At 39.2% G+C, this 22,459-nt stretch overlaps 1 protein-coding gene across 1 annotated transcript in view; it reads right to left on the bottom strand.

Annotated features, from left to right (window-relative positions):
- Positions 1–10,271: 10,271 nt before the first annotated feature.
- GLIPR1L2 (GLI pathogenesis-related 1 like 2) overlaps positions 10,272–22,459 on the bottom strand; it is a 32,600-nt gene continuing 20,412 nt past the window's right edge. The window contains exons 4-6 of the mRNA XM_005884134.2: positions 18,979–19,064; positions 10,697–10,723; positions 10,272–10,614 (exon numbers count right to left, since the gene is read on the bottom strand). Of these exons, the coding sequence (XP_005884196.2) occupies positions 10,292–10,614; positions 10,697–10,723; positions 18,979–19,064 (436 nt within the window). The 3' untranslated portion in view covers positions 10,272–10,291. The remainder of the gene's footprint in view (positions 10,615–10,696; positions 10,724–18,978; positions 19,065–22,459) is intronic.

Genomic DNA, 22,459 nt, shown 5'->3' with positions numbered 1-22,459 from the left:
CTCTCATTGATGTCTCTGTCGCTCTCTCCTTTCCTCCTCTCTAAAATAAATAAAATTTAAAAAAATATAATTTCCATATATGAGTGATATTTTATGGTACTAGTCTTTATGCGACTGGCTTATTTCTGATTGAAGAGTCTGAGATTACCTCAGACTCTTTAATCAGAGTTCTCCAGGTCCATCCATGCTGTTGAAAAGGGAAAATTTTTCTTTCTTTTTACAGCAGAGTAGTATCCCATTATGTGAAAAGTAGTATCCCTTGTCTGTGTCCATGGGTTATGCATATATGCATATAAATTTTTTGGTTAATCTCTTTCCACCACCCCCTGCCCTCTGAGATTCGTTAGTTTGTTCCATGCTTCCATGTCTCTGGATCTATTTTGTTCATCAGCTTATTTTGTTCATTAGATTCCACATATGAGTGAGATCATGTGATACTTGTCTTTCTCTGACTCACTTATTTTGCTTAGCATAATACTCTCCAGGTCCCTCCATGCTCTCTCAAAGGATAAGAGATCCTTCTTTTTTACAGCTGCATAGTACTCCCTTGTGTAAATGTACTGCAGCTTTTTCTCCACTCATCTAATGATGGGCACTTGTCTTGCTTCCAAATCTTGGCTATTGTAAATAATGCTGCAATGAACATAGGGGTGAATTTTTTTAGAGGTGCATATTATTCTTTTCGAATTAGTGTTTAATGAATAGCTCAGTTTAAGGGTCATTAGGTCTAAAAACCCAATGTTCTGCCTTGTAGCACTTCTCTTCTTTCAGAAGTACAATTTCCTTTTGTGCCACACACGGGGGAGGCGGGGTCTGTATTGTTAAAACTTTCTATGTCTTTCTGGAGCTTTGATTACTCCAGATTCCTACCTAATGAAGCTTTCCTTACTTTCAGTGGCAGCAGCAAGATTTCCTACTCACTCATACCATCCATACCAACAAGGGGCTCTGATATTCAGCATTTGTTACTGATCTACTAATAACAGCATTTGTTACTGATTTACTAATCTAGCACCTTTCACTCTTTCACCACTGCATCTTTCTCTCCCCTCAGTATTGATTATATGGTCCTAGGTAGGACCAGGGTTACATTGTACATCGAACCCAGTGTGCTGAAATCTGTGTTTCTGATCCTCAGGCCATTATACCATGACCTTGTCATACAGATTCAGCCTGCCGGTCAGTTGGGATTTTTATCTCATCCTTCAGAAATTATTTTTCTCATAGAGGAGAGTTTAATCTCAGACTCTTTAGTAACTAGAATCCCGCCACCCCTTTTTGCAATTACTTTCCCCTTGTTGACATAAGAAACATCCAAATCTGTAGATAATTTTTATGAGTTTATTTGAGCCAAATTGACAACAACTGCCAGGAAGTTTCTCAATGGATTGAGAAAATGCTCCAGAGAATGGCAGTTCTGCAGTTTATTTTAAACATTAGAATCAAAGCAGGAGACATAAGGAGGTTTACATGAAATCTATTGGTGGTAGATTAAGGGGGCTGAAGAAAGCAAAGTGGGGACATCCCTGGGATTGGATCAAGAGCAACATGGAGAGAGACACATGCTTCTTTCACACTGGTGCGTACAGGATAGCCAGCATTTACAGTCCATAGAAATGGACTCTCTAGTGAAGGGGATTGTACCTCAGGGGTCTAGAAAAGAAGATTGCTCTGGCATTTCAAAGGTATGTTAGGTGCTAAAAGACAATAGACAGGCTCACATGAGGTAAGGACTGACTTCTGTCAAGGAAGCTATAGGTCCGGGTGTGACTACCTACCATCACCCACTTTTAGTTAGGAATTTTTATGTTCAAACCATCCTGTGTGGTTACTTTTGGTCTCTGAGTTTGTTAGGCCCACCATGCAGGCCTCCCCTGATCTTGTCAGATTCAGTAGGTGGCCCCTTTTTTGTCACCCTCATCTCCTCCTTGGAAGCTGTAATCCAGTGGTTCTCAACCTTCCTAATGCCGTGACCCTTTGATACAGTTCCTCATGTTGTGGTGACCCCCAATTTCATTGTTACAAATTGAACATAATTAAAGCATAGTGATTAATCACAAAAACAATATGTAATTATATATGTGTTTTCCGATGGTCTTAGGCGACCCCTGTGAAAGGGTCGTTCGACCCCCAAAGGGATCACGACCCACAGGTTGAGAACCGCTGCTGTAATCTATGCTGCATATTTGCATTGACGCATGTGAAGTGTCAGTTACTGTAGGCAGGTCCTCTTTACCCACCATGGCAACATGGAGGCACATCCCTCACATTTCCCTTCAAGACTGAAACTGCCTGGAGGAGTGCAGTGCTGAGAGCCCCCGCTGCCACGCCTTTGGAGTCTTCTATAGCACCTTAGCCAAGCTACACTCTCCCCTGGCAATCCCTGTCAGTGACTGAGCATGACAGCCCTACAAGCCATCTCTGCTCAATGCATACTTCCAACTTGAAAGATCTCTATGGAGGGTGTAGGCACCACAGCTCCTCCCCCTTGTGTGGGCTGAGCTTTTCTGAGTTGTATTGCACTCTGAGCCTCTTCCGACTGAATTTCACAGGTGCTTTGCACTCTGAAGGCTTTCCCTATCTACTCCTGCTCTCCCAGTGAAACAGGAATTTTTAGGGATGAAAAAGACAGGTTTTAGAAATTTTTAGAAATTAAGGGGACCATGGAGGAAGCACAGAGCTGCAGAGCAGCAGAAGGTATATTTCCATAGACTAGGGGAGCTGAAAAGCTGCAACAGGTACATTTCCATAGAATGAGGGAGCTGGGAACAGCAAAAGGTCTATATTTACAAAATAAAGAGAAGGAAGCCCTTCATCCAGAAGGAGAAGAAGAAAGCCCAAAGGGAATAGGAAAACAATAAGGAAGGAGGTGGGGGGGGGGAGAACCTCACATGTCCCATATGAAGTTAGATCTTTGAGTCTAGGAGTTACTATAGTAACCAGTCTAAGGGAATAGTGGCCAATCAGAGGGGATATTCAGGCACCAGGATCTGCAGCCTTTATAAGCCTTAGAGAAAAGGAACTCAGTGGGACCCTTTGCCCTTCCCCATGTGGGAGTCCATTCTGTGAGACTCTTTCCCTCTCCCCACGTGGGAGTCTATACTTGTTCTTCAATAATACTACCCTCTGTCCATGGATTCATTCTTCGACTCCCACGGACAAAGAATCCGGATTCCAGTCCAAAAATTCCATATGACCAGCCTTTTGTGTGTGTTTGTGTTCCAGTAAAATTTTATTCAAAGACACCGTATTTTGAATTTTATATAATTTTCATGTGCCACAAAATATAGTTTTTATTTTCACAAAAAACTTTAAATTTTATAACAATTTTAGATTTACAGAAAAATTGGGAAGATAGAACAGAGAGTTTCCATATACCCCAAAGTTTCCACTTCCCCTTATTAACATTTTACAGGACTCTTGTCATAAATAATAAACCAATATTGACACATTGTCATTAACTAAAATCCATATTTTATTCAGGACCTAATGTCCTTTCACCTAATGCCCATTTTATGTTCCAGGACCCCATTCAGAATAGCATATTATATTTAGTAGTCATGTGTCTAAGCTTAGACTCTTCTTAGTTTTGATGGGTTCTTAGGTTTTTCTTGTTTTTTGATGACCTTGGCAGTTTTAAGGAGCATTGGTCAGAATCTTATAAAATGTCCTTTAATTGGGATTTGTTTTTCTCATGATTAGACTGGGATTATATGTTATTGGGAAGAAGACCACAGGGGTAAATGCCATTTTCATCAGATCATATTAAGGATGCATGCTATTCAACATACCTTATCACTGCTGATGTTGACCCTGAGCTCCTGGCTGAGGTAGCATTTATCAGATTTCTCCACTGAAAAGTTACTCTTTTTTCTCCCTTCCCATACTGTATTCTTTGAAACCTCAGTTTTTACAGGCACCAACTAATAAGTTGCTTGTGTTTCTAATTCTGTTGCCATTGCCATCAGGAGATTCTGCACTGGCACAGTTGATTTTAGTAGACATCCAGGAAAGCAACCGGTAAGAAATCATATTCCCTAGCTCAGTTACTAGAGCTGAGCCAGTTTTCACACCTGGAAAGCACTGACTAAAGAGGTGGCTGAGTTCCCAGGAGAAAGCCACTAGCGTGCACTTTAAAGATTTCCCTAGTACTTTGCAAAAGGGACCCATGGGCATTTACTTGAGTGAATATATACTTGAAAATAGGAATATTCATACACTTGGGGAACTGTTGGACAAAGGATCTGAGTTGACATCATCATGGTACCAAATCCAAGCAAGACCAGAGGGCATGAGTAAGCTATATGAGCAGACAACCTAGACCTCCATTTCACCCGCCACCATTATACCAACGTCCTTTTTCAGTTCACACCTATGACTATATTGAGTGGGGTCCTGTACCGCTATATAAAGGCAATGGAACAAAACCAAATCCTAATTTATAAATTGGTTGGCTTGACATGAGTACAAGCTGAACAGTACTTGAAAGAGCAGTGAGAGAAAAATCTTCAAGATGGAGCTTTGAGTGGCACATCTGGTCATCCACTTTGTATGGAAGCATAAGTGGCCTGAGACGAGAATATGGATGCATGGACAGTAGCAAACGCTTCACCAAAGCTTAGGAGTTTAGAAAGAAAAGGATTGAAAGACCAGAAATATGAGGATCTGGGGCAGAGGCAGGTGAATGGAGACATGGGAATGGGAATGGTGTGTAAAGATTTTGCACAGGTTAATGTGCACCAGAGGCATTGAACAACCAAGAAGACAAAATGACTCAATCGGTTGACATTAGCCAGCCTTTGTCCTTTGTCCACTTGAAAATAGTATGATGGGTAAATGGGATTCATGAATGCCACACATAGGTTCGTTTGCATGGATTTTGACTTATCAGTGCTGATCTAGGTACCTCTGTATGTACAATCTACCAATAATAGAGATGAATGCTGAATCTCTGATATAGCACTATTGTTTACAGAGACAAACTGGCAGTTGGTGGCAAGTTCCTTCCACCCTGGAAGAGCCAGTGGTTCATTTTCTTTGGAATAGGCACCTATTTTAACATCTTTTCTGGGTATGAATTTGACTTTTCTGCCCTCAAATTTTTAGCCAAAACCCCCATGTGTGGGTTTCCTGGGTGCCTGGTCCACAGAAATAAGTTACCACACAAGCTAGCATTCCATCGGAAGTCTCACTTCACAATGAAGGATTTTCAGAAAGGAAGTTCTGAATATGAAATCCACTGGTCGGTTGTATTATATACATTACACAGTGTAGAAACGTCTGACCTGAGAAAGCTTGGGGGTGGTCTTTTGGAGGTACAATTAACATGCCAAGTTAGAGGCAATACTTTGTAGGTATATGTCACCAATAGGAAGATTACATGAGACCAGGAACCAAGGTTTGAAAGCTGGAGTAGCTTAAATACCATCACTCCCAGTGATCCATTGTGTGACTTTGTGCTCTGCAAACTTTGTGGTCCTATTTCCCTAAACTGGCACATTCTTGCCAGGACACATAGCAAGGGTTCCTTTAGCCTATGAGTTATAGCTGTGCAATTTTATTTTCTGCATTGGTTAGTGCTGTGTGGGACAGACTAGTCACCAAAGCTGCACTGTCCCAACTGGAATGAATCAGAGGTTATTGATTATGGTTTTCTCTAATGATGAGGTCTGTGAACTCTGTTTAATAAAGGGAATATCATTAATACTGTTCAGATTTTAAATATTTTTAGGAATTTTGTCTAACACTGCCCATAATCACATTTCCCTCACTCAGGTGGTACTTTGAATTTGAGTGGGCATGTGATTTTGGCAATTTCCACTTTTAGGACAAAAACGTTGAATTTCTGCTAGGGAAGGGAGGGAAAGCTCACAATGCCCACTCCACCCCAGCTCACCATTGCTGACCAAACTGGTTTCCCTGCAACATTATGTTGAATGATGTAGAAAAGGTTCATGACTATGCTAAATAATTGCAGGTCTTACCACCTCTAGAGTCACTAAACATTTATGACTCTAGTTGGATATGGAGTCTTTGTGTCATTTCCATTGGCTGTCACTATGCATGACTGCTATATAGGCAATGTAAATGGTTTGATGTGTAGACAAAGCACAAACACTTGAAAACATCAAACAAGTTTTACTCTCATAAAGAACACAAAAAAATGTCAGGATAAATGGCAGAAAGGCCAGCAACATTCTCCAGGACCAAGAGGGTGCAAACCTCCTAGTACTAAACCTCACTAGCAGATATATGGTTGCAGAGGTTACGGTATAAGTGAATGAAGGCCTAGAAGCATATCTGTCTTCCTCTGAACAGTTATATGCTGGAGTATTCCTACATGTATGTAGTATAGACATTAGTGAATGAAGGCCTAGAAGCATATCTGTCTTCCTCTGGACAGTTATATGCTGGAGATTACCCTACCAGGGCCAGGAGCAAGCATTTCAAGTTTCAGAGTTTTACAATGCAGAATAGAATACATGTCAATGAATGAACCAAATGCTCACCTATCATTCCAGACTATCGAGGCCAGAATATCCTGGTCCAAGTACATTCCTGATCTCAATGCCATGGAAACAGAATAAGAGTAATTTTCCCTGACATCTCCAAGATTCATGCTAATAATCCCTTATGCTAGCTGAAGGAGTCAACCTGTGATTTGTGTAATAAATATAAAAATAAAAATTCTAAGCACATAGGGTGTGTGGCTCTGAGAGAGCTGGAGATGATACTGAGAACAAATTGGGAACAAATTTTATTGGGAAATAAAACTTAAGCAGACATTCTATTCCTTTGATCACATGATGATATGAAAGACATCCATAGACTGAGTTTTAGTGCCATTATTACTCATGGTGTTTCAGAATAATAAAAATTTTAATAAAAATAAGTTTATAATGAGAATGTTCTGTCATTTGAATCAGTTACAGAAATCCAATTCAAAATAACCTAAGAAAAAGGAAAAGTTACTTGATGGAAATAGGACATAATTTGGAAAAAAATTATGTGAAAGGTTGGAATAAATGTAGGTATCAGAGACAACAGCCTTTTATTGCTTCTCTCTGTTTTTATTTCATCCTTTTCTTCTATTCAGTCTGATAAGTAGCTTCAGAGATTTACATATTAAAACTTTAGCTACTGAGTAGAACCTTCCTTGAATGTCTGTCTGTATCCCTAAACCCAAGATTATAATTGGGCTGAGCTGTGGTTAGTGGACCATCCCCAAACGAGGGAGATGGCAGCTTTTATGGTAACCTGTGGATATGGAAAGGTGATAAAAGAGAAGCAGGAAAGAGATGGGAAACAATTTTTAGAAAAATGAGAGTTTAAGGAAATATAATCTATATATAATACATACATATATATATCTACACTAATAAAAGAGAAACATGCAAATTGGTGTCACTCTGCTACGCCCACCAGCCAATCAGAGCAACTATGCAAATCAACCCAACAAAGATGGCGGTTAATTTGCATATGCAGGCACGGAGCGAAGACTGAAGGCTCCAGCCAGACTGAAGACTGTAGACTGAAGAGGCTTGGTTTCTCCACTGCGGCTGGACCAAAGGCCTGGGTCCTGGGTGCCGGAGGAAAACCGGTGCCAGCAGCCAGGGGAAGGAAGGCCTATTGGGTGAATCTTCATGCAACGGGTGTCTAATATATATATATATATGAAACCTAAGTGACCGTTCGACCATTCAACCTGTAGCTATGATGCGCACTGACCACCAGGGAGCAGATGCTTAATGCAAAGGCATGGAAACATGGAAAAGACTGATGAGTCTCAGAGGGAGGGGGAGAGGAGGGAGGGCGGGAAGAGATTAACCAAAGATCTTATATGCATACTAGATGCCTGGTGCATGGATTTGTGTACCAGTGGGGTCCCTCAGCATGGCCTGCAGGGATCAGGCCAAAACCAGCTCTGTGACATCCCCTGAGGTGTCCAGGATTGCAAGAGGGCGCAGAGCAGGCAGAGAGACCCCACCGGTGCACAAATCCATGCACCAGTCCTCTAATAACATATAATGCATCCATAACGTTTAGGGTGGAACTAGCCTATAGCAGAATTTCTTGATCTCTGCACTATGGACATTGAACCAGATAATTTTTTGCTCTGGGGCTGTCCTGAGCATTGTAGGATGCTTAGCAGCATTCCTGCCCACAGATACCAACAGTACCTTTCTGGTCATGAAAATAAAAAAATGTTTCCAGATATTGCCAAATGTCCCAGGGTGGGGGAGGGGAGTAGCAAAATTGTACCCTGTTAACAGCCACTGGCTTAAGGCAATCATAATCCATGAAATTGCCTGGAGAGTATGTTAAAGAGTAGATGTAGAGATGTAGAAGTTAGTCATATTGGGAATTGAACATGGTATCTCGAAGAATTTCTACTTATGCATCAGAATGTTCAGAAGTTAATTTGTCCTCTGTCCTAAGTTGAACCACTTCACAAATCCAAAGTCAGTTGTTTTTTTTTTCATTTAAAAAATGGAAGCAATACTAACTCCATAGGGTACTTTTGAGTATAAAATAATTATGTGAAAACATTTTAGAAGCTACGAAGTGGTATATGAATATAAAATAATAATTTTTAAAAATAAAATCACTATGATAACCAGCCCTTTTATCTTCCTAAGGATATTATATTTCTTAAGAGTCTGGGGAGAAAAGAGGTTTGCCAGGGCTGACCAGCAGCCCCGGAGCGACAGATGAATGGATTACTCCGACACTGTGAAGAGAGGCTAAGGGACTGGCTATAGCAACAAGACAGCCTCAATTGCCTGCCTCAAGGCCTTTATTGAAGTTTTTATCTTTAGATACAATGAGTACGGTGGGTAATCTTGGGAGGACACATGAGTTTGTATTATCCTCAAGGCAAGGGCACCCAAAGATTAGGCATAAAGATTCCAGTAAGCATCCAGGGGTCTGCACGTGCACAGACTTGTTTGGAAACGTCAAGGAATAATTAGGGGCACCCCCTTTGACACTCCCCTACATCGGAATTCTGATAAACAGGGCAGGCGGCCTTCCACACACTTCCCTTTTCTCAGAACGTCCTCCTTACAAACTTTCCAACCACGTCTCATGTGCTCCCCAACAGAGGCTGACTTCATATATACAGAATAGAGTTCATTAACATACAGTTTATACCATTTGATGTATTTTGCTATGTTAGGTGTTTTTATTCAGTTCATTCATTAGTATTAGCTGAAAATAGTTAATTTATATTACTAATTTATGCACTTTTACTATACTTTTAAAAAATGTTTTTATTGATTTCAGAGAGGAAGGGATAGGGTGAGAAGGATAGAAACATCAAAGATGAGAGAGCCTCATTGATTGGCTGCTTCCTGCATGCCCCCCACTGGGGAGTGAATCCACAATCTGGGCATGTGCCCTGACCAGTAATGGAACAGAGACCTCCTGGTTCATTGGTGACCTCCTGGTTCACGGATTGAGCTCAACCACTGAGCCACACCGACTGGGCTTTACTATACTACTTTGAATTAACTACAAGAAAATAATTATTTTTAAAGTTTATTTTATCACCTAAACTCAAAAGCAGTCAGATTGCTCAATTGTAACTAAGTAAGCCTTTGACATTTATTAGCACTTGGTGGCAACAAATTATTTAGCCTAATAAAGAATTACAGCAAGGCTTTAATGAAAGATTGAACATAAAGTAGAATAATAAGTTCATCTCCTAACAGCTTATACAAGTACCACTTAAACCATTCCAAACATATATATTACAAAAATAAATAATATTTGATGCCCTGACATCACATGGAGAATATCACCACCACCACAATCACCATTACTAATAACAACGATGATAGTAATGATAAAAACAACAAAACCGAAAGTTATCTATTAAATGGTTGTCTTAAAGTTGGAATGGTCTTGAATACTTCACGGGTAAATCTTAATGCTTGAGAAATTTATTAACACATGTTAAAAATCTTAAAAACAGAGATAGAAACATATTTAGAAAATGGGAATTTTCTCCTTTATCAGGACAACATAGTGAGATCTTAGTATTTCTATCATCACTTCTATGTTCTTAGTTCCCAAGAGCTTACCTTCCCATACTTACTAATAAAGTACATGTTTTTGTTTGTTTCTTTGTTTTTCAAATTTAAATTTGTTGAATAAGTATGAGAAGAGAATAAAAGGTATTGCAATAGTGGCTTGTAAATATTTTTTTATTTGAACTCAAAAAAAAATGTTGCTTTTTGGTATTATACTTTTGTCCTATGATGGTGGTAATATCTTATCCTTCATCTTCCTAACCCTCGTCATCTTCATCCTCATCCTCATCCTCATCCTTCTCCTCCTCTTCTGATTTCTCCTCCTCCTCCTCCTCTTCTTCTTCTTCTTCTTCTTTCTTTGCCTCCTCTTCCTCCTCCTCTTCTTCCTCTCTTTTTGTTACCTCAGGGGGAAATGTCATCTGTTCTTCCGTTAATATATTTGGAAAATAAGACTGTACTATCAAAACAATTGTGGCACATAATGTAAAACTTAGTGTTCTCAAAAAGAAAATTAAGAAGCAGAGTGGGTCACACACAAGTGGCCGGGGCACTTCCCATCTTGGATACCAAAAATTATAATCTGTCAATAAAAAAGCAATTGAAAGCTGGATTGCACATAAAGTAGTTAAATTGTTCAAGAAATAAAGGACAACAATACATACATATGGCTTCCTCACGATCTGCATTGCCTAGGGGGGAAAAAAAGGAAGTCAATAAAGAATGACATATATTTTGTCTTTCTCTAAAATATAAAATATTTTTTCCAAAAATAATGACATCATTTTCCTAGCTCTCAGGCATCATACTATTATTATATTTGATTTCTGCTGTCCCACCAGCACCCAACCATAAAGTCCAATATATCTTCTTTTAGTAAAAGTCAGTCTGGCCTGCTACAGATAGCATGAAAGTATAGGAAGAGATGTGAATTCTAGAACTAATTCTGTCTCTAAATCATTGTCATCTTATATAAATCACTATATATATATCTGTTTGCTTTCTCAAGATTGTCATAGTATCAGTAACTTAGGATTCTACAACATTTCTTATTTTCATCTCTCCCCTACACTGATCATTGCAAATTAATCTTCAGAATCTACTCACTTTCCTCATGGAATCTTTATTTTCAGAAGCTTTCAGTTGCTCTTCATTTCCTAGCTGGCAAAGTTAACTTTATAGTTTGGTTTTTGCTATCTAGCCCAAAGCTGTCATAATACCTTTCAGGAAATAAATTTTCTTTCCTCTGCTCACCTGGGCATAGAAAGTCAGATAACCTTTCCTGGATTCCACTAGGAAAAAGAGTGGGAGGATAAATGAGTTCTCACACATAGAGGGCACAGTGGCAACCTGGGGCTTGTCTTGCAATGATAAAACCCTTAGAGGAAAATTTAGAAATCACTATTCCGGCACCTGCGAGATGAACCAATTTTCTGCTGGATCTTTGAGATTATTTCAATCTTTTGTGCTTGGTCATGTTTATTACTATGTATTTTATGTAAAAATTTCTATTTTACAGCTCATTTAAAATATTTTACCATATAGTCTATATATTTTTTCAAATTTATTCTGTGTATGTGTATCTATCAATTGCTTAGAATAAACAATGATGTAATTAGTACATTTCTTTTTTGCATCTTCATTTCTCATCACCAATTTTTATTGATTACATTCTTCTTTTACTTTTGCACTTGATCAAATATTTAAGTACATTTATACTTACATCTTGTTTTTTTTCTTTATTTTTCCCCATCACCACTTATATGCCCTCTACACTCTTCCCCCTCCCTCCCACCCTCCTTGCAATAATCTCCATACTGTTGTCTGTGTCCATGAGTTCTTTCTCTCTTTTTTTTCTCAATTCCCCCACTAACAACCCTCCTTCCAAGCTGTCAGCCTGCTTTCTATCTATGAGTCTGCCTCTATTTTGCTTATTAGTTCAGTTTGTTCATTAAACTTCACATATGAGTGAAATCATATGGAACTTATTTTTTCTGACTGACTTTTTTCACTCAGCATAATGTTTTCCAGTTCCATCCATGCTATTACGAAGGATAAAATTTTCTTCCTTTTTAAAGCTGAGTAGTATTCCATTGTGTAAATGTACCATAGCTTCCCCGCCCCCCCATATATTTTTATTATTGATTTCAAAGAGGAAGGGAGAGGGTGAGAGAGAATCATTGATTGGCTGCCTCCTGCCCGCCCCACACTGGGGATTGAGTTCACAACCTGGGCATGTGCCCCAACCAGGAATCGAACCCTGACCTCCTGGTTCATAGGTTGATGCTCAACCACTGAGCCCTGCCAACCACTGAGCAATGCTGGCCAGGCTACCATAGCCTTTTTATCTACTCATCTTCTGAGGGGTACTTGGGCTGCTTCCAAATCTTGACTACTATAAATAATACTGCAATTAACATATATTATTTTAAATTAGTGTCTTGGGTTTCTTCAGCTAAATTCCAAGAGGTGGAATTTCTGGGTCATAAGGCAGTTCCTTTTTTTTTCTTTTGAGGTAACTCCATACTGCTTTGCACAGTGGCTGCACCAATCTGCATTCCCACCAACAGTGTACAAGGGTTCTCGTTCCTCCACATCCTTGACAACCCTTGTTTGTTGATTTATTGATGATAGCCATTCTGACAGGTATGAGGTGATATCTCATGGTTTTAATTTTCCTTTCTCTGATGATTAGTAATGTTGGGGATGGGTTTATTTCTGGGCTCTCTATTTTGCTCCATTGATCTATATGTTTGTTTTTATGCCAGTACCATGCTGTGTGTGTGTTTTTTTAAATTATCTTTATTGTTGAAAGTATTACCAATGTTCCTTTTTCTCCCCATTGACGCCCTCTACCCAGCCCTGCGCCCCCCCCCCAGGCCTTCCCCACACTATTGTCTGTGTCCATGGATTATGTGTGTCTGTGTGTGTGTGTGTGTATATATATATATATATATGTTTAAGTTCTTTGGCTAATCTATCCCCTCCCCCCACCATCCCTCTGAGATTTGTCAGCCTGTTCCATGCCTCTATGTCTCTGGATCTATTTTTTTTATCAGTTTATTTTGTTCATTAGATTCAACATATGAGTGAGATCATGTGATACTTATCTTTCTCTGACTGGCCTATTTTGCTTCATGGTGTCTCAAAGGGTAAGAAATCCTTCTTCTTTATAGCTGCACTAGAGGCCCAGTGCACGAAATTTGTGCATGGGTGGGTTCCCTAGGCCTGGCCAGCGATCAGGGCCAATTAGGTTCCCTGCCTCCCAGCCTCCTCCTTCCCTCACCGCCTGTGTCCACCACCACCCATGCCCAGTTCCCTGTCCCAGCATGGGGCCTGGTCCTGATTGGGTGATCAGGACCTGCTGGCCAGGGGGAGGGACTGGAAGGTTGGCCAGCAGGCCCCAATCAGGGCCTGCTGGCTGGGGGGAGGGATAGGGGGAGGGACCCAGTAGGTTGGCCACCGGCCGAGGAGGGAGCTGGCCCTCAGCCCCCCTGAGAAATGGGCCGCGTCTGCCACCACCCACCCTTGGTTTCCTGTCCCAACCCAGGGGCCTGGCCCCAATTGGGCAATTGGGGCCTGCCGGCTAGGGGCAGGAACCAGCAGGTTGATTAGCAAGCCCACTGGCGATCAGAGCCTGTGGGCTGGGGGCAGCTCCTGCATTGAACGTCTGCCTCCTGGTGGTCAGTGCACATCATAGTGACTGGTCATTCCAGTCGTTCTGTCGTAGCTATCTATATATATAGGTAGTATTCCATTGTGTAAATGTAGCACTTTTTTATCCACTCATCTGCTGATGGGCACTTGGGCTATTTCCAGATCATAGCTATTGTAAATTGCACTGCTATGAACATAGGGGTGCATATATTCTTTCTAATTGGTATTTTAGGTTTCTTAAGATATATTCCTAGAAGTGAGTTCGCTGGGTCAAATGGCAGTTCCATTTTTAATTTTTTGAGGAAAATCCATACTGTTTTTCATAGTGGCTGTTCCAGTCTGCATTCTAACCAGCAGTGGATGAGTGTTCCCTTTTCTCCACAACCTCAGCAGCACTTGTCATTTGTGGATTTGTTGATGATAGCCATTCTGACAGGTGTGAGGTGATACCTCATTGTTGTTTTGATTTGCATCTCTCAGATGATTAGTGACTGAGCATTTTTTCATCTGTCTCTTGGCCATCTATATATCCATTTTGGCCCTTTGCCTATTTTTGATTCAATTTTTGTCTTTTGTTAAATGGTATGAGTTCCTTAAATATTTTGCAAATTAACTCCTTATCAGATATATCATTGGGAAATATGTTTTCCCATACAGTGGGCTTCCTTTTCATTTTGTTGTTTCTTTTGCTGTGCAGAAACTTTTTATTTTGATGTAGTCCCATTTTTTTAAATTTTCTCCTTAGTTTCCCTTACCCTAGGAGATGTATTGGCAAACATACTGCTATGTGAGATGTCTGAGATTTTGCTGCCTATGGTTTCTTCTAGGATTTTTATGGTTTTATGACTTAAGTCTTTTATCTATTTTGAGTATGGTATAAGTTGGTGGTCTAATTTCTTATTTTTGCATGTACCTGACCAATTTTCCCATCACCATTTTTTGAAGAGACTGTCTTTATTCCATTTATGCTCTTGCCTCTTTTGGGTCAATTTCTGGGGTCTCTGTTCTGATCTATATGCCTGTTCTTGAGACAGTACTAGGCTATTTTGAATACAGAGGCTTTGTAGTATAACTTGACATCTGGAATTGCAATCCCTCCAACTTTGTTCTTTCTCAAGATTGATGTGGCTATTTGGGGTCTTTTTTGGTTTCATATAAATTTTTGGAATATTTGTTCTAGATCTGGAAAATATGCCATTGGTATTTTAATAGTAATTGCAGTGAATCTATAGATTACTTTAGATAGTATAGACATTTTAATAATGTTAAGATTCCAATCCATGAACACAGTATATATATTTTCACTTATTTGTATCTTCCTGAATTTCTTTCTTCAATGTTTTATAGTATCTGAATACAGGTCTTTTACCTCAAATTCATTCCTAGGTACCTTATTTTCCTTGTTGCAGTGGTAAATGGGATTGCTTTCTTGATTTCTCTTTCTGATAGTTTATTATTGGTATATAGAAATGTCACTTATTTCCTTATTTCTGAATATTAACTTTTTATCCTACTACATTGCCAAATTCATTGGATCTAGTAGTTTTTTGGTGGAGTCTTTAGGGTTTTCTATGTGCAATATCATGTCATCTGCAAATAATGACAGTTTTACTTCCTTCTTTGCAATTTGGATGCTTTTTATTTCTTCTTGTCTGATTTCTGTGGCTAGGACTTCCAGTACTATGTTGAATAAGAGTATGAAAGTTTACATCCCTGTCTTTTTCCTGATCTTAAAGGAAATGCTACTAGTTTTTGCCCTCTGAGTATGATGCTGTCTGAGGGTTTGTCATATATGGCCTTTATTACATTGAGGTATATTCCCTCTATTCCCACTTTGCTGAAAGTTTTTATCATAAATGGGTGCTGGATTGGCTCTCCCTACTGGGATCATGCCTCAGCCTTTCCCTTCCACCCTCTCCCTTTCTTTCCCCATCTTTCCCCCTTTACCTTCCTCACTCCCTAGCTCATAGGTCCTTCGTTTTCCTCTACAACTTGTTTCCTAAGCCCATTTCTTCTATGAATAACTTCTTCTACCTCTGTGATTTTCCAAATAAATGTTCTCTTATAGCTTGAAAAAAAGAGTGCTTTCTCTGCTTCTATTAATATGATCCTGTGGGTTTGTTTATGTGGTATCATGTTTATTGATTTGTGGATATTTTATCAGCCTTGTATCCCCAGAATAAATCCCACTTTATCATGGTATATGATCTTTTTAATGTATTGCTGGATCAGGTTTGCTAATATTTTCTTGAGGATTTTAACATCTATGTTCATCAGGGATATTGGCCTATAATTTTCTTTGTTGTGTCTTTATCTGGTTTTGGAATTAGAACCATGCTGGCCTTGTAAAATAAGCATGGGAGTTTTTCCTTCTCTTGAATTTTTCAGAAGAGTTTGAAAAGGATAAATGTTAGTTTTTCTTTGAATGTTTGGTGTAATTTACCTGTGAAGTCATCTGGTCCAGGACTTTTATTTGTAGGGAGTTTTTCGATTACTGCTTCAATTTCATGGGTTGTAATCTGCCTATTCAGATTTTCTGATTCTAGTTTTGGAAGATTGTATCTTTCTAAGAATTTATCCATTTTCATCTAGGTTGTCCAATTTGTTGGCATATAGTTGTTCATAATACTTTCTTGCAATTCCTTGTATGTCTTTGGTATCACTTGTTACTTCTCTTTCAATTCTGATTTTATTTGGGCCCTTTATTTATTTGGGACCTGATGAGTCTGGTTAAAGATTTATCAATTTTGTTTATCTTTCCAAAGGACCAGCTCTTGGTTTCATTGATTTTTGTATATTTTACCCTTTGGTCTTTGAGAAGTGTCTTCCAGTGTTTTTGTATGTCAAGAATTCTTAATCTTTGGGTTTCCCCCCATCCCATACCTTGAATCCCTTATGCTATTCTTTATTCTACTTTTTTTTATATTTATGGTATCTTTTTTCCAAGAGTATGCAAATATTAGTTAGTATTCATTATGTATTTTAGGTGGTATTTTTGTTTTAGGTGGTCTCTTTTTTAAGCCAGGTTGTAATTAACATATAGTAAAATCTGTCCTTTTTATGTGTACAGTTCAATGCATTTTGTCATGTTGTTGAGCATCCTTATAATTATTACTCTGAACTCTATATCTGATTAATTGCTTACCCCCATTTCAATGAGCTCTTCTGGAGAATTCTCTTGTTTTTCATTTGGGGCCTCTTTCTTTGTTTCTCCCTTTCTGCTGCATTTTTCTTTTTGTTTTTTGTATTATGTAGATCTGCTATGAACCCCAGTGTTGCCTTATATAGTAGGTGACCTGTGGGACCAAGTGATGAACTATTCCTGATCACCTGAGCTGGACGTACCGAGAATGTCCCTTGTGCATGTTATGTGGGCCCTCCTTTTGTAGTTAAGTCTTGATTGTTCTTAGCCAGTTTGTGTGTGGGATTGACCCTCAGACTATCTGACTGTGAGGCTCAACCACTGGACACAGCATGCAAGCTTTTCTGCAGGTGCTGATCACCTGGAGTGAAATGTACCTCAGCAGGGTTTGGACCTGCTGAGATCTCCCTATGGATATGCTGCTTGTGAAGCTTATTGGATCGTACTCTGTTGTCTGAATCTGGTCACTGGATGTATTGGTTCTGGGCCTCTTCAGAAGGACTCTGGCCAATGCCAGGTGTTGTCTATGACTGGCCCTGGGCAAACTGTTTGGAGCTATCAGTGATCCACAGATTGTGGCTCCCTCTTCTGGGCCTGGATGCATGTGGAAAGACCAAGCTGCCCACCAAGGTCTGCTTTGACTAACAATGGGCCCAGGGACAGATCAGCAAGAAATCTCAACACATCCAGACATCAGCCTCTGTCTGCAGTCTGTCTGTTAGGCTTACTTAAAGATCCTCTAGTTGTACTCTTCACCAGGGTGTAGGCTCAGGGTGGGGTGAGAGGGATTCCAAGGTGGGGCTATTTCTTTCTCCCAGGCTGATGTTCCATGGAGGGGAATGCTCTGCTTGAGAAAGATGGCTCTTTCAGTACGGGGGAATCACTTAGCACAGGGATCCCAGCGGCGACCTCTCAGTTCTCTTGCCACCAACTCCAGACCCTCCTCATGCACCTCTAGTCCACTCTGCCCTCCCTCCGCCAGAGCCCAGGGTGAGTGGCTATGAATGAAAATTTTGTGTGTTGGCCCCTTAAGGGTTTGCCTATGTTTTTAGCTGTCTCTCCCTGGTGGACAAAAACACCACCACTTTTCACAGACAGATGTTGTGTAGGCTCCTTTCCTGGTTCTGGAGCTCTGGGCTGGGGAGACCCACTTGGGGTTTAGACCCCAAACTTCTCAGAGGGACCTTCCCCCAACACAGGCAATATATCCCTCCAAAACTTCAGCTGCTGACTGTGAGTGTCCACCCAGCCCTTTTGTGCTTCCACACCTCCTACCAGTCTCAATATGGCCTCTTCTGTAAATCCTTGATTTTAAGGTTTCTCTCCAGCTAGTCTTCAGTTGGCTATTCAGGATTATTTTTTCTATACTTTAGTTGTAATTCCAGTTTGGTCCTGGGAAGAGGTGAGTATAACTTTTAGCTAATCTGCACCATGTTGGATCCTCCACATCTCTCTTGTTTGATTTATCAGCTTTAAATTATATCTTTTGGCTTCTGGCTCTAAAAGATGAAGAAATTAAGCATATTTTTTCTACCTCTCTCTTCTCCCAAGTTTTATTAATTGCATCACTTGTATATCTCCTAAAGTTATCATATATATATTTTGCTTTGTAATTATAAGCTTCAGAATTATTTTGGTCTTTGTCTATGAATAAAGATTCAATGCTTCTGGATAATTCTTTCAATGAATCATTTTGCTTTTCCATTCATCTCTTCTTTTTGGTGAAAGTCATACTCTAGGAGTTTATAGAGAAAACACTCATAAGAAAAATACATTGCAAATTACTTCTTTTCTCTTTTGAAATAGCTTATCTTTTAGACCAGTCATTTTCAAAAAGGCTGCGCTTTCAGGAATTAATTGTGAAGCTTTTTCAGGGTATAGCTATTAGTCTTCATTTCTTCTTTCAGACATTCTGGTATGTCCTTAAGGGCAGGAATAGAGGTAAGAGGGGGCAGAAAAGGCTGTGCAGTTTAGAAAAATCTAAAGATGATACTGTTTCAACCATCATTTGATAATATAATACCATTCTGGTCAAAGGAAGTATATTAGCATGATAATGGAAAACAAGTGTTCAACACTTCATTTTTCTCATCGTCCTATGCACTATGGTTTTTTTAAAAACTGTTAAAGTTATTTTCTTTGTCTTACTGCATAGAAAATCTGTGCATCTGTCACTTTCGTTACATTGAGAACAAACTACTCCTGGTTGATAAGGCTTTCTTCTTAAAGTTGCTCTACAAAAAAAGCAGAAAACATTTGGTTAGAAAATGTCTTACATTTTATGTTATTTATGTAATATAATTAACAATTTTTATTAGTTTATAAAGGTGATTTAATTAAGAAAAAGGATTCAAGGAAGTACTCCAATTGGAAATGCAATCTTTCCTTTCTCTCCCCTCCACAAAAAGTCTCTTTTGAAATGAATTCCGATATCCTTGAAAGAAAATATTGTAATTTAAAAATGAGTGAGTTTTAAAGCTTATTTTATCTTATTTGTAGCAAAGTTTTTCTTTAAAAAATGGATATTACAGAATGCTTTGTAATTAACTGCTTTCTTGTTGGCACACTTGTATAAGAAGTTGTATTAATTTTCTGAAGAGTTTGAAAAATCCTGAAATGTCTATTGTCTTAAAGACCTAGCTGCATGGATTACTTTGAAGTCTACATGAAAAATACATAAATATATAAACAAGTAAATAAATTTAAATGGAATTTTACCAAGTTGTTTTAACCCACTGTATAGACCAGAGGGGAGAATTGAGAAACTATTACATCAATTCCTCAAAGCTAAGTAAGAAAAAGGGGCCCCAAAGTAGATATGAATTGGGAAGCTTATATAAAAGATCTAGGATAGAAAAGATAGAGGAGATATGTAGGAAAATATATTTTTCAGTGAGGGGGGTCATTGATACTGATCATTAAATAGAATTGCTTATTTACTCAGTGTGTATTGGAAGCTATAAGAACAAACATTAGGCATATATGTCCCTAGAAGTTTTTTTAGACTCATATCTGGCCATACCTTCAGTATATTGCCACTATAGGACGTGGGTCCAAGTCCTAGATAAGGACATGTTGCCTGGCTGGCCGATTGGGTAACCTTACCTATGTCCAACCCAAAGTCCATTAGAAGACCATTATTTAAATTTTATAGTAGAACTATATTGTTACAGAAGGAGAACACAATTCTGGTGGTGATGGAAACTTTCATTGCTTACACTAGACCCATTTCTGCCACCACTTTATTCATGAAGGAGATAATTCAGCTCCATGGTTTGACAATCTAACAATTATAATTTGTAAGCAGATTCTTCTCTTCAAAGTTCTCCATGTACAGACTCACATATCTGTACAATGTCCATAGAACAATGGCAAGAGAAGATCAAACAGATGTTGATCTTTCCATTTCATAAAGCCAGAAGAGTTATACCACATACAATAACCACTTTCACCTTCACTCTTCCATATATCATTGAGAAATATCACAAAGCTGGCTTCTAGTTTACTGGTACACCTGGGCAGCTATAGGTTTCCCAAGAAGGTTTAAAGAATCTATCCCAGTAAGCTAGAGAAAAATACAATGCAATAAACAGCAAGAAAGATTATCTTTTAGAGATCCTATTTGGCCCTCCATATGATACACCTAATGCAGTGGTCGGGAAACTGCGGCTCGCGAGCCACATGCGGCTCTTTGATCCCTTGAGTGTGGCTCTTCCACAAAATACCACGTGCGGGCGCGCACGTACAGTGCGATTGAAACTTCGTGGCCCATGCGCAGAAGTCGGTTTTCGGCCTGGGCAAGTCTATTTTGAAGAAGTACTGTTGATATTTGGCTTTGTTGACTAATGAGTTTGCCTACCACTGACCTAATGTATTAACTGCCAAAACTCTATGACTACTTCCTAGACTCATTCAAGGTCAAGAAAAGCACGAATCCTGTTGTTTTCTGCCTCAAATTATCCCTTTATGTGCAAAGCTATGTTACTTTGTATCACTTTCTGTAAAACTAAGGTGGTCATATCTCCACTTCCACCGCTTGGAACTAAAGGACTAGGGGCCACAGTTAAACACTGACAAAGCTCCTTCGAGGGTGATATTATTTTGTTGTACCATCCTCTAATCATCCCAAGATACTATCTTCTTTCTGATCATGCCTCCTTCCTCATTTTGGCACCTGATTCACAATCTCCCTTTCAATCAAAATTGTGCCATTGTCTTAGAATTTGGGACCCAGATGATTACAATATGCTTATGGATGATTTGCCCAATAATTTGGTCTCTCTGTTACTGTAATTGGCATTTTGTAGCCACACTCTGGATCTTGTTATCCCCTAAAGCTACTCCACCTCTGAACTCACAAAATCACAAATTACACTCCCTGACTGCAACTCCTATCCTTCCAGAGTGCTCACTTATTTACTTGTCCATTAATTTCACTGGCACTGCAAGTCTATTTTCTCCCTAGCCACCTGGTTGTCTCTTCTCTATTTAGCTTAGGTCTCTTCATATTCTCATAATTGCATGTTCAGCTAAAAACCTGAAACTCTCTTGCACTATTTTTCTTTATAGACACCTGATTAAACCCAAGTCTAGAAGAGAAAAGAAAAATGAAGGTATCTTACTGTGTGAATGTTCCATATCTGCTTCAGGGCAACTGGGTGCTGCTGGAGCAAAATCATTAAATGAGGTAAGGAATATTTCTATGGTTCCCTACTCAGATTCCTCTCTCAGTTTCCACAATAACTATTTCAAACCTACCCAATCTTCTTCTTCTTCTTTTTATTTTTTATTATTGTTTAAAGTATTACAAATAGTAGTACATATGTCTCCTTTTTCTCCCATTGACCTTCCCAGGAGAAATTACGATATTTTTAGAGACAGCTCATTGTTAGTAAACCTTCCCTATGAGAAATGCTAAAGAGAATCTCTCTCCAGGTTCATCCATGCTGTTGCAAGTGGTAAGAATTCCTTCTTTGTTATAGCAGCATAGTATTCCATTGTGTAGATGTACCATAGTTTTCTAATCCACTCATCTGCTGATGGGCATTTAGGCTGTTTCCAAATCTTAGCTATTGTAAATTGTGCTGCTATGAACATAGGGGTGCATATATACTTTCTGATTGGTATTTCTGGTTTCTTGGGATATATTCCTAGACGTGGGATCATTGGGGTCAAATGGGACTTTCATTTTTAGTTTTTTGAGGAAACTCCATACTGTTCTCCATAGTGGCTGCACCAGTCTGCATTCCCACCAGCAGTGAAGGAGGCTTCCTTTTTCTCCGCATCCTCGCCAGCACTTGTCATTTGAATTTTTTGATGATAGCCATTCTGACAGCTGCGAGGTGGTACCTCATTGTTGTTTTGATTTGCATTTCTTCGATAATTAGTGACGTTGAGCATGTTTTCATATGACTCTTGGCCTTCCTTCTGTCTTCTTCCGAAAATTGTCTATTTAGGTCCTTTGCCCATTTTATGATTGGATTGTTTATCTTCCTTTTGTTAAGTTGTATGAGTGCTTTGTAAATATTCGACATTAAACCCTTATTGGAGATAACATTGGCAAATATGTTCTCCCATGCAGTGGGCTTTCTTGTTGTTTTGTTGATGGTTTCTTTTGTTGTGCAGGAGC

The sequence above is a fragment of the Myotis brandtii genome, unplaced genomic scaffold (assembly GCF_000412655.1).
Source record: "Myotis brandtii unplaced genomic scaffold, ASM41265v1 scaffold82, whole genome shotgun sequence".
NCBI lineage: Eukaryota > Metazoa > Chordata > Mammalia > Chiroptera > Vespertilionidae > Myotis > Myotis brandtii.
This window is presented reverse-complemented; position numbering and strand designations above follow the sequence as displayed.